This window comes from Lepus europaeus, chromosome 10, assembly GCF_033115175.1.
Source record: "Lepus europaeus isolate LE1 chromosome 10, mLepTim1.pri, whole genome shotgun sequence".
NCBI classification, from domain to species: domain Eukaryota; kingdom Metazoa; phylum Chordata; class Mammalia; order Lagomorpha; family Leporidae; genus Lepus; species Lepus europaeus.
Window position 1 is genome coordinate 19826396 of NC_084836.1, and position 12995 is coordinate 19839390.

Here is a 12995-nt window from a genome sequence, read left to right on the forward strand (position 1 = left end):
ACGTGGGAGATAATGGCGCCAGAACTTCAGCTGACGAGGCCTCAGGAGGTGGCTGAGCTGGTGCCTGTAGATTGGAGCAATAAGGGGGAGATTCATCTGCAGGATCAAAGGAGGCTGTGGTATTGGCGGTACCAAGGTTAGAGGTAGAAAACGAGGTTTTCTGTCCAGGCCTCTGACCCCTAGTGGGAGTCTTGGAGACCAGAAGGACCTGAGCGGAAGAGCAAGAAGTACACAGGGAAGGTTTAGTTCGAAGATAGGAAAAGGCTTGAATGTATGGAATCTCCTTCCATTTTCCCAAATGCTCACGGAAGTGATAAAGGTCATGAATGATATCAGGGTCAAAGGTACTGTGAGGGGCCATCCCAGTTGACCGTCAAGGTCATACTTGGGCAACACCTGGTTACAGAGAAAGATTAGGTGTCGCTGTTTGAGGGCTGGGGCCCATTTGAGAGGGACCATCAGACGGAAGGCGGTTAGAGAAAAGTTCCTATTGTGACCTGTGGAGTCAGATCCATGGATTGCAAGTGTCCTTGCATCCCAGTTATCTGACTAATGAGAGAATATGGGAACAGAAGGCGGGGTTGTCACCCAAGCGCCCACTGGAGCCCAGGGCCTAGCCTGTAAAAAGAGGAACAGATGGAGTTGTCACTTGCACCCACTGTTGCCCGGACACAGTGTCCGTAGAGGCCAAAGGCCTTAAGTAGGAGAAGTAGGAGTGGTGGCTAAAGTCCAGTGCTACGACCTTTATGAGAGTCAGGTGAGTATACGACAGTGGACCACCACTCAAATAGCAGTCACCGTGAGGAATTTTCGTTCCGCGTCTTACCTCAGAATTTGTAAGGCCGATGTGTGGATGGAGATCGTAGAGCGTTTGGTGGCGTGGAAGGAGTTCCGGGGGTGTGTTTTGCAACTGACAGAAATCCAGGATCCCAGAGCACTGGGGGACGCTGGATTCCCAATGTGAGGCTATCTGAGTCACGGCACCAATGTTATATATTAATGTTAGCTGTCACAAAACACACCGAACACCGGAGTAAGGGAAAGGGTTAATTGGGGAACACCCAACAGACCGGAGTGAAGGGGCGGCAAAGGGAAAGAGAGAGAAACAGAGTATAAGAGAGAAACAGAGAGGAGAGGAGCTGCAAGGAGAGAAGAGAGATGAGAGGAGCTGAGAGAGAGAGCCAAGAGACCAGAGGAGGAGGCTAGAGAGAGCAACCAAGAGAGCGCAGGAGAGAAGGACCAAGAGAGAAGAACCAAGAGAGCACAGGAGAGAACGGCCAAGAGAGCACATGTTCAGGAACAGGCCCTTTTAAAACTTCGCCCGAGGCGGGCAGGGAAGCAGGAGCAGCGAATCCCATTAGGATGGGGATGGAGCCTGGCTCAGGTAGCTGGGCCATGCAGCCACCTGGCTAAAATTGTGCCAGTTTCCTAACAATCCTCCAATTCTTTCTGGAACACTTTAATCATACTTACATTTCCATCCCCCCACTGAACTTTCCCTTGCCCAGATCACCCAAACCCTATATATTGCTAAACTCAATGATTAACATTTGGGTCTTGATCTTGCTCCCAACAGCAGCATTTGACAGATCACTCCCTCCCTTGTGAAATACCTTCTTCCAGGCACCAGATCCTCTACATTTTCATTTTAGTTCCTTAGTGGCGCCTTACTCACTTCTGCTGTCACCTCTATTTCCTCCAAATTGGTTATACTAATGTGTCCCACAATTCAATAATTGGACCCCTTCTCATTTCTATTTGTAGCCATTCTTTTGGAAATTGCATCCAAATAAATCTCAAGCCCAGATCTCTCTCCAAATCTTGACTCTTCCATCCTTCTATATGCAATATCTCTTTTTAGATACCTCAAATTTAATAAAGCTACACTGAGACTCACTCTTCTCCACATCCCAGTAAATAGCAGCTCCTTTCAAATAAGGAAATGGCATGTGGCAAATGAATAGCTAGTGTCTCTTCAACACTGTTCATTTGATCTGTCTGCAACTCTCATCAGCTCTATGTTTTACCTTTGTCTTTTTTCAGATTTATTTATCTATTTGTAAGACAGAGTTACAGAGAGGGACGGACAGACACAGAGATTTTCCATCCACTGGTTCACTCCCACAATGGCCAAAAATGTCAGGGCTAGGACAAGCCAAAGCCAGAAACCAACAGCTTCATTTGGGCCTCCCACATGAGTGAAAGGGGCCCAAGCATTTGGGCCATTTCCCACTTCTTTGCCATTAGCAGGCAGGTAGATTGAAGTGGAGCTACCGGAACATGAATTGGTACCCACATGGGATGTTGGGATCACAGCCAATGGCTTAAACCTAAGCCACAACGCCAGCCCAACTTTTTATATTTTTCAATATCTTCTCTGTTATGTGCTTGACCAAGCCACAACTCTTTCCTGAATTCTTATTTACAAAGTCTTCTAATCAGTCTTTCTGCTTCTCCCCTTCACCCCCCTGCACATCAGTCTAATCTTACCAGACAACTGAAGAAAGAAACCAGATCTTGTCACACTCTCCTCAAAACTCTCCAATGGACACCAGTGATGGCTCAAGTAGTTGATTCCCTGCCACCATGTGGGAGACTTGGATTGAATTCCTGGCTCCTGGTTTCAGCTTGGCCCAGCCCCATCCATTGCAAGCATTTGGAAAGGGACCAGCAGATGGGAGTCTCCCCACCCATCCCTGAATCTCTAATAAAGTTAAAAGCTTTTAAATTCTCCAATGGCTTTCCATGTAAAATTTCCAAGCAACTATTAAGACCCAATGTGATTTTACTTCTACTGTCTGGCTGGTGTAATTTATCATTCTCCATACTGCCCACCTGACTGCAGTCATACTATCCTTTCCACTGTTCCACTAGCGCACCAGGCATGCTCCTGCCTCAGGGCCTTCATACTTGCCATTCTCTTCCTCTGGAAGACAGATTTATCTTTGCCAAATTTCAAGACCCTCTCAACATTTCCAGCTTTCTCCTTTCCTCCTTAGTGCTTAATGATATTTTAAATAATTTAATTAATTATTTTGTGCTGAAGTTTCAATAAGGCAGAGATTTTTGTCTGTGTTATTTCTCACTGAGTTCCTAGTGTTTAAACCAGTGCATAGCATAGAGTGAGTGTACAATAAATATCTTTTGAGTGAATTAACTATCAAGATGGTATGATTTAATTATAGTTATTTTGAAATGACTGCAATAATAGGGGTCTTCTTCCATGTTCCATGTAATTCTATAGGAAGTCTACTCCATTAATACAATTTCCATTCATACATCACAAAGAATTCAAAAGCCACCCATGATTTGACTAGTTATACAAAGGAGGACATAAACATCTTCTTGATAATAATGACTTCAAAATGGGTATGAAAAGATCAATAAGGGACACAGAGTTAAAATTTAAAAAAGAAATAAAACACAGAAAATGTGAATTAATACGAGCCTACCTCCAATAAAGGAATCACTTTAAATAAATAATAAGATGCCAAACACTTGGACTTAATGGTACTTTATAATGGAACTCAGCTGTGGATTGCCTTGCCTGGGCTACTATGAAAGCTGAGCTACAGCCTATCATAGACCCAGGCTGCAAAAGTAAGCACTTATCTGTTGACTGGGGTAAAGGTTTTATGAAAGAGTAAATTTGACTACATCCTCGCTTCTTCATAAATTACAGATTATCCTTACTGTACTTCTTGAAATTCAATATTAAGAGGTAAGGTCTCCCTTACATTAAACTGAACTATAGAACCTGTCTTTATCCATTTGGATAAATAAACCAATACCTGTGAAATGTAATTTCCATAACTGGTGGACATCAGGACATGTAGCTAACAAGTAAGACACTAATCACTCACGCAATGTACTTAGTGTCAGTCATTTCAGATGTACATGGATTCACAGTAAGCTCCCTGGGATTTGCTTTTTTTCTCTTCCACCTTCAACTAAGTCTTTGTTCTATGTCCTATAAAAAGTGTTAGTAACTTCTGGAAGCTGAAATAACTGTTCAAATGGCTGTTTCTGCTGTAGCTGCGAATAAAAATTTGATTCACATAAAGGGGTTTTCAGTGCTTTTAAATATGATAATACAACATAGCTACCAATTTGCTTCTTGTTCCACGAAGGGATTTTTTTTTTAAATTATTTTGTCTCCTAAGGCAAAGGTCCCAGAGTCTTTTTGCTTAGCTGGCTGAGGCCAAAAGAACATGTAGCACAGTTGCAAGGCTGAGTTACAGGCACACTGAGCCACCATGCAAAGCAGCTGGCAGCAGGGCAAGACCAGAACCAGGTAATGTGACAGGCTGCTGGAGAATCAGGGTCCAGGAACAGAAAGAGCGCTTGGAAGAGGACAGGAGGGAAAAGGGAGAATAAAGAAGCTGCTGCCCAAAGAAGAATTTTTGGGAAATGGTGGGTACGATATACTTAGATAAGTTTTTAGCAGCTTTCAACATATGATGACATCACCTTTTTCCCAACTGCTATTTTTACCAATACAAATACTTAGCTATTAAAACTGTTAAAAATAACAAAACTTTTTTGTGCATACAAGCAAAATTGAACAAGCAGTCCAGCATTATACCATGGTTGATGCCTCCCTGTGCAGCACAGCTGTAAAACAGACAGCAAACTCTTCCTCAGCTACCTACTAGAATTATTGTACCAAACATCATAATGTAGATTATGCTTTAGCAAACACAATAGACTTGTCATCTGTTTAGCAATATGCATTATTTCAACAATTACCAGGTTTTTGGAGAAGTCATGTGATGACATTGAAAAGACTTATATAAGATAAGACCTATACAGTCATGGAACTTAAACTATGAATTTTTTAAGATTGAACAGAGCTACCTAGTTTTGATAGGAATCAAAATTTTGACACAAGTCACAGTGGATTAAAGGAAGAGCTATATTAGTTCCAATTACATGGAAAACCCTATCTTTTATTTCTTCATATAAAAATCCGTTCCCTTAGGAGTAAAACCAAATAAAAATGATTTTAGGGATAAAATATTGATGTGTTGTTGGTGTTAAGAAAGAGGGAAGACAAATGTCTCAATAAGTATTTAAAAACCAATATAGGAGATTCCAAGATGGTGGAATATGGAGGGAGCTTACTGTTCTAGTCTAGGGGAAGAGAGCTTTAAAAAAAAATGTGGAGAGAGCGCAATCTCAGGGAAGAGTTAGGGAGAAAACTGCAGTGGAAACTCCACGGAAGTTAGAGGGATGCTGTGGATCTATGTAGAGTGTGTGAATGTGCAGCAAGAGCACAGACACAACACAGGATCCCAGCAGCTGAGAGCCTCAGCACCAGCTTTGGAGAGTGAAGTATACCAGACCACAGCAGATCAAGCCACTTGTGGTAAAGTCAGGAGAGCCTGGAGTGAGTCAGGCCTAGAGACCTGTGGGGACAGTGTATCTGCCAACCCACAGGAAAAAAGGGGGCACATTTATTTCTCCTCAACCACAGCACCCTACAACTTGCTGAGAGAGGGCTGGCACCATTTTGGACATATATAACAGCTACTCCAGCTTGTGTCTGTATGCCCAGCAACCAGCCAAGAGGAGATGCCCGAGTCTGGCTGGGAGGATTGACAGGGGGCTGGGTACCCATATATGACTGTGGGGTGATCCCAGCCTCCCAGCACATCGCAGGTTGTGGAGCTTAGGCTACCAGGGCAGAGTACACAGGCAGCTGGCTATGCAAGCATCTCTTCCTCTCTGTGGATGGGTGGACTGGCAGGGCAGAGTGGATTCTTGGCGCCCAGAGACTGTAAGAGACTTGTGTGCTGCAACTGTGGAAACACTGTGGCTGCACGGGAGGGTTCAGGGTGTAGCTGGGTCTCTGGGAAGTCACTGTGGGCAGATCCACACACTCTAGGCTCCCTAATTGCCTGGGGTGGGTCACTGCTGCAGGATCCACACTCACACTGAGGACAGCATGGATCTTTGTGTAGTCCTGGTGGCAGCGTGGATGGATATTGTGCCCACTGAGGCCAGTTCATGGTCATTGGTCACCTTGGAGAAGAGGTGGAAAGGGTGAGATTATGCCAACATAGCATATTAAACCTCTACTGTGATTAAAAAAGAAAGAAATTTCTACACCCAACATGGGTATCACCTTGGACACTCCCCTCATCCTGGAGCACTGAACAGAGCTTCCTGGCCACACCCAGCACACTACTGAGTATTCACTGAAACAGCAGACATTCCACAAAGCCACAGAGGCATAGTCCAAAGATAAAAGTCATCAGAGGGGGAAAAAAACGCAACAAGTATCTCCACAAATGATAAAAATAAATGCAGAAATTTAAGACATAAGAATAAGTAAGACAACCTGATTCCCCCAAAGGAACACAACGCTTCAATACTAGAATTTGAAATAGGAGAGACTGATGAAATGTCAGAAATGGAATTCAAAAACTCAATCATAGGATTATTCAAATTCATGAATTAAAGAAACCCATACCTAACATAAATGAAAATTTTTCCTACTAATATAAAAGAGAAATAAAAAAGAAATATAAGAAATGAAGAATTCAATACATCAAATAAAAATAACAGATAAAATAAAAAATGTGATAGAAAGCCTTAACAACTGACTTGGTGAGGCAGAAGAAAGAATATTTAAGTTAGATGAAAAATCTCTGAAAATTTTATAGTCAGACCAAAACAGAAGAAATTAGAGAAAAATAAAAACAGTATTGGAGATTTATGGGATACTTTACCCAATATACAGGTCTTAGGAGTTCCTGAAGGTGTGGAAAGAGAATGTATTAGAAGGCCTACTTATTGAAATAATTACAGAAAATTTTCCAATTTGGAGAAAGAAAGGGACATCTAAGTACAAAAAGCACATAGAACCCCTAATAAACACCAGAAAAGATCTTAACCATGACACACTGTAGTCAAACTTTCAACAGGAAAACAGAAAGAAAAAGATTCTAAAATGCACATGAGAGAAATGACAGATTACTCTCAGAGGATCTCCAATTAGACTCACAGTGGACTTCTCATCAAAAATCCTATAGGTTAGGAGGCAATGGTGAGATATAATCCAAATCTTAAGGGAAAAAAAAAGCCCAGAATACTGTAACCTGCAAAGCTCTAATTTATGAATGCAGGTGAAATAAAGACCTTCAACAACAAACAGAAATTAAATTTGTTGCCACTCATCCAGCCTTACAAAAGATGCTTAAGGATGTGCTACACACAGAAACACAGAGATAGTCATCATTATGAAAGAATGTGAAGGCAGAAAATCTCCCAGTAAAAGTACAAAGGAAATCCAAAGCAAACAATATGAATATTTATGGGAAAATGGCAGGGCCAAGTCATTATTTATCACTAGTACCCTGAATATAAATGGCCTCAACTCTCTAGTTAAAAGATATAGACTGGCTGAATGTATTAAAAAATAAGACCCATCTATTTGCTGCCTACAAGAAACACATCTCACCAACAAAGATACCTGCAGGCTGAAAGTGAAAGGATAGAAAATAGGTAGACCAATGGAACAGAATAGAAATTCCGTAACTTAATCCAGACATCTATAACTAACTTCTCTTGAACAAAGGAAATAAAATCCACACCTGGAGCAAGGACAGTCTCTTCAACAAATGGTGCCAGGAAAACTGGATCTCCACCCACAGAAATATGAAACAAGAACCTTACCTTCCATCTCACAAAAAAATCCTATCAAAATGGATCAAAGGCTAAATCTATGACTTGATACCATCTAATTATTAGAGAACACTGGGGAAACCATGCAAGACATTGGTATAGGCAAAGAGCTCTTGGAAAACATCCCATAGGCACAGGCAATCAAAGCCAAAATTAAGAAATAGAAATTCATCAAATTGAGAAGCTTCTGCACTGCAAAAGAAACACCCAACAAAGTGAAGAAGCAACTGACAGAATGAGAGAAATTTTTTGCAAACTATGCAATTGATAAAGGATTAATATCCAGAATATATTAAGCTCAAGAAATGCAGTAACAACACAACAAACAACCCAGTTAATAAATGGGAAAAGGACTTGAACAGGCATTTTTTCAAAAGAAGTAATCTAAGTGGCCAACAGACACATAGAAAAATGCTCAGGATCACTAGTCATCAGGGAAATGCAAATCAAAATTACAATGAAGTTACCTCACCCCAGTTAGAATGGCTTTCATACAGAAATCAACAAAAAACAAATGCTGACAAGGATGTGGGGAAAAATGTACCCTGATCCACGGTTGGTGGGAATGTAAACTAGTAAAGCCACAATGGAGATAGTATGGAGATACCTCAGAAATATGAATACAGACCTACATATGCCCCATCCATCCTACTCCTGGGAATCTACCCAAGGGAAATAAAATCAGCATATGAAAGAGTTATTTGTTAACCCCATGTTTATTGCAGCTCAATTAACAATAGCTAAGACATGGAATCAACCCAGATGGCTGTCGACTGAAGACTGGATAAAGAAATCATGGTACATGTACACCATGGAACACTACACAGTGGTATTAAAAAAAAAGATATCCTGTGTTTGCAACAAAATAGATGCAATGAGAAACCATTATACTTAGTGAAATAAGCCAGTCCCCCAAAAGACAATACCATCTGTTCTCCCTGATCTGTGCTAACTAACAGAGTGCCTAAAAGGTAATCTGTAGCTGTGAAATTGACACTTTGAGATGCGATGAATTTGAGCAGTCCTTTTTTGACTGTTGAAGAATAACTTTTTTCTGCATACTATTTGTTGAAGTCTTTACTTACTGTAGGTTGATCTTATGTGTATAAAATTAATTGACAATAGATCTTAGCAAAAATAAGAATGGGAATAGGAGGAGGGGGTGGGAGCACATGTGGGAAGGAAGGTGGGGTAGGAAGAATCACTATGTCTCTACATTTGTTTATATGAAAGACATGTTTGTATATCTTAAATAAAAGGTAAAAAAATAAAGACTGATATCTATATCTATATCTATATCTATATATATATATAGATAGATAGATATATCTCAAGGATATGCACTGGTGGTGGAAAGCTTTTCTGGAACCCTACAAAGATGGAAAAATTATATTTAAATCTGTTTATTGCTCTGGGGGAACATATTTTTGAGACAGACTTTTGAGCAACTTAGTTCCACTTTCCTGAGAATATGAACCTATTTCCCTTAAGGCCTCATCTCACTATCTTTCTTGTTGAGGAATTGGAGGAAAAAAATGCTGTTTCAGTATTCTGCATGTTTAAGAGTTAAAGTCAAACTAACAGACCTGGAACAATATCAGTTATCTGAAGTGCCCCAAGCTAAACACAAGTGTGGTAATAACATGTCCCTAATATTTGACATTTTAATGCAAAATATAAGTTGCATGAACTGTAACCTGCAGTGTCCCAAGAAAAACCTGGATGTCTCACTTCAAAGATCTACCTCCTCAGCCTTGAGGCACAGAATCAGAAGCAAACATTTGTAATTGCCGAAAGTTTCTTCTTGTTGATCATGGTAAACTCCAAATGCTGTGCATAGTGCTTAGGGAAAATTTGAGAAGTTACGCAATTCAGTTCATAGGGCCAAATTCTAAACATGCACACAATGTATCTGGATACACAGTAATCCCACTATGGATTACTATCACAGGCCTGGCTGGATCTTTTGTACCTTCCTTACTTAGTTCTTCCTTAAAACTACCCATGCAGAGAAGGTGAAGAAAGTGTACAGAGCAAAATACTGCACTGGTTCCTTCCAAGCTTGAGAATCTGCCCAAAACAACCCGAGTGTCTCTTAAAAGCAGAATCATTTTGTATACTCCAGTTGTTTTTGGTGAAATCAGCCAGACCGCCTGTTCTGGTGTGCAAGGGTGCCAAAGCTCATTGTGTTTCCTGAAATGCAAAAGGGCCTCCAGAGGAGAGTAATCGGCTTTCACCCAAAGTCGTCTTTAACCCATTTAACAGTACTTTTCAGTTCATAGAAGCAACAGATGTAGGAAGTCAGGTAAATGCTCACACCTTGAAACAATCCATTTAACTGGACTTTTCATGAACTCATTTGGCAGTATCATGGTCTCCGAGGTGAGCTGAGCAAGAATAATTACTAGAACATACCCCAACCACCACAGATTGTCAACCTATGATCAAACATTCAGTTAACACAATGACTAACCACTTACTTTAAAAAACTGATTCTTGATATAAACAGATGCATATATATATTTATATATATTTACCTATTTATTTATTTATATCTATTTACCTCTTTTTCCATCTGTAGTCCTTCTGCTCTGATATTTCTTTCAAATACTTCTCGCTTTTCAGTCTGGGGGTTGGATTTTCTGTACACAAGAATGTAGTCAATTCGACCTTTTCCATCTCTAAAGTAAAGTCCATTGGATTTGTTTCTTTCTGGCACTGCCTGCACACAAAGAGAAAGTTTAAGTCAACCATAAAACAGCTTCAGGTGAGTCATGTGAAAGAACAATGAAAACTAATTTTTCCATGGTGCTTCATTAAAATCATTGTTATTAATGAAAAACATAAAAGAAAATAAAAATTGGACGAAGCATTGGGTCAAAAAATGCAAAATGCAAAACATCCCAAAATAATAAGTGTTAGTAAGGATGTGGAGCAACTAATAATTCTCATCTTGTTTGGATTAAAGTAAAAATATGCTAACTCTAGAAATACACTGCTATTATCTTATAAAAGTGAAAACTTGCATATCATACAACCATAGAGACTAGATTAGAAAATGAGGAGCTATGTACACGATTGTTCATAGCAGAACTGCTCAAAACAGCAGAAATCTTTAAAAATGCAAATTAATTCAAATACCCATGGAGAGGCAATAAACAAATTACAAAATTGGCACCACTCTGGAATATTATATAGCAATGAAAACAATAAACCACAGTTGTACTGACTATAAGAATGAATCTTAAAAGTAACATTGAAAGAAAAAACTAAATCACAGAAGACTTTATTCCACATGATACCATTTTTTAAAGAACATTTGCTCTGCTTTCAATCCAGCTCCCTGCTAATATACTTGGGAGAATAGCAGATGATGCTCAGGATGCAAGGGACCCTGCCACCCACAGGGGAGATCAGAATGGAGTTCCTGGCTTTGGCCTGTTCCAGCCCTGGCTGTAGCAGCCATCTGGGGAGTAAATCAGATGATCAAAGATCTTTCTCTCTGCTTCTGACTTTCCCTCTGTTACCCTGCCTTTCAAATAAATAAAATATTTTTTAAAAAATTAGAGTTAGCAACCTATAATTAGGTTGTCAGAAAAATTTGAAAAATATCACTGTAATTCATAAGTTGAATGGTGGTTCAAAATGTTCAGTTTACTATTAAGCTCCATAATTGACATAGAATATATTATTTTGCAATAATCCAATATTTCATATTTAAAAAGTGAAGAACAAAAGGAGAGGGCTACTTTTTTTTTTTTTTTTTGACAGGCAGAGTGGACAGTGAGAGAGAGAGAGACAGAGAGAAAGGTCTTCCTTTGCCGTTGGTTCACCCTTCAATGGCTGCTGCGGCTGACGCACTGCGCTCATCTGAAGGCAGGAGCCAGGTGCTTCTCCTGGTCTCCCATGGGGTGCAGGGCCCAAGCACTTGGGCCATCCTCCACTGCATTCCCGGGCCACAGCAGAGAGCTGGCCTGGAAGAGGGGCAACCGGGACAGAATCTGGTGCCCCAACCGGGACTAGAACCCGGTGTGCCGGCACCGCATAGTGGAGGATTAACCTATTGAGCTGCGGTGCCGGCCTACTTTTCATCCAGGCTCCTTAAGCTTGTGGTAATAATGGACATTACTGATGAGACCATCAAGTAAAGGCTGAAAAGGCTGGAGCCAGGTTTCTCAGACTAATAGATTTCAAAATGGTTTCTGTAATCCTAGCCAAGTAGAAATGGAGCTCGATGTCTTCTCCAAGGCACAGAATACACTATTTTCCAAACAGTAGTATGAGGAAGGCAAACATGCCAGACCTCCAAGGTCATGGCTAGAAATCACATGTTGAACAAGCATGATGCATGCAACCTCAACCAAAAGAAAATTCTCAGAAGATCAATGGAAGGTCTCACGCACAATGTCTTAGCATAAACGGTTTTCAATCAGAGATCAATCTTCATGTTTTTTTTTTTTTCTTGCCTGAAGTGGCACTCAGTAATCTACCAGAAAAAACACTTTATTATTTGCCAAGCAAGAAAACTACTCTGCAGATTTAGCGCATCAATACCTGCCTTAAAAACAGGGCTTCAGCCAAGGCATCAGAGAGTGAGAGTTGGTGCTGCGCACACCTGCGCTGCCTTCAGCACAGCCCTAACCTCTCAGATGTCTCCTCTGTCACCTACAGCAATGAGTCTAGTTGCTGAATGAGATCCCTGCCAAAGCCCCTTCATCAAGCCACATTACAGCATCAAAGAATCTGTGCAAAGAGATGATGACAGGATGAATTTTTTTCTTGAAAAAGAAAACATGGATAGTAGCTTATAGTATCTGTGGGGAGAAGTCTGGGAAGCTTAGAAATAAGCAACAACCCTTCAAAGGTATCATTATTTCAACAGTTAATTGGTATCTAATGATGCCTCAAAGGTATCATCCTTCCAATGGTTAATTGGCTCTAGAAAAAAAAAATTAGGAGTATGTACCCAATAAACTATTCTGATTTTGTGTGCCTATCACCTGTATCCAGTGCATGTATTAAAGAAATAGTAAACTCCATGGAGACAGAGACAGAATGTTGTGCAACAGTGAATGCTCCAAACAAAATACTTGTTTTTCCAAAATGACACATGAACAGATGGGTCTATTTACAATTGCAATGAAGTTTTCAGTTACAAAGGCAAATGGAAACTCAGAGAGGCTTCAGACACACACATTTCATGTCCCTATTCTAAGTGCTGGTAGATTTATAAGAAGTCATTCTTGTAAAGAATGGTTAATGACCAGAAAATCTAGATTTTAGATTACTTTAAATGATTGGTGGGT

General features: G+C 40.3%; 1 protein-coding gene across 1 annotated transcript in view; it reads right to left on the reverse strand.

Annotated features, from left to right (window-relative positions):
• ANO4 (anoctamin 4) overlaps positions 1 to 12995 on the reverse strand; it is a 409492-nt gene that overhangs the window by 217799 nt on the left and 178698 nt on the right. Inside the window, exon 4 of the mRNA XM_062201997.1 lies at positions 10253 to 10411. Within this exon, the coding sequence (XP_062057981.1) occupies positions 10253 to 10411 (159 nt within the window). The remainder of the gene's footprint in view (positions 1 to 10252; positions 10412 to 12995) is intronic.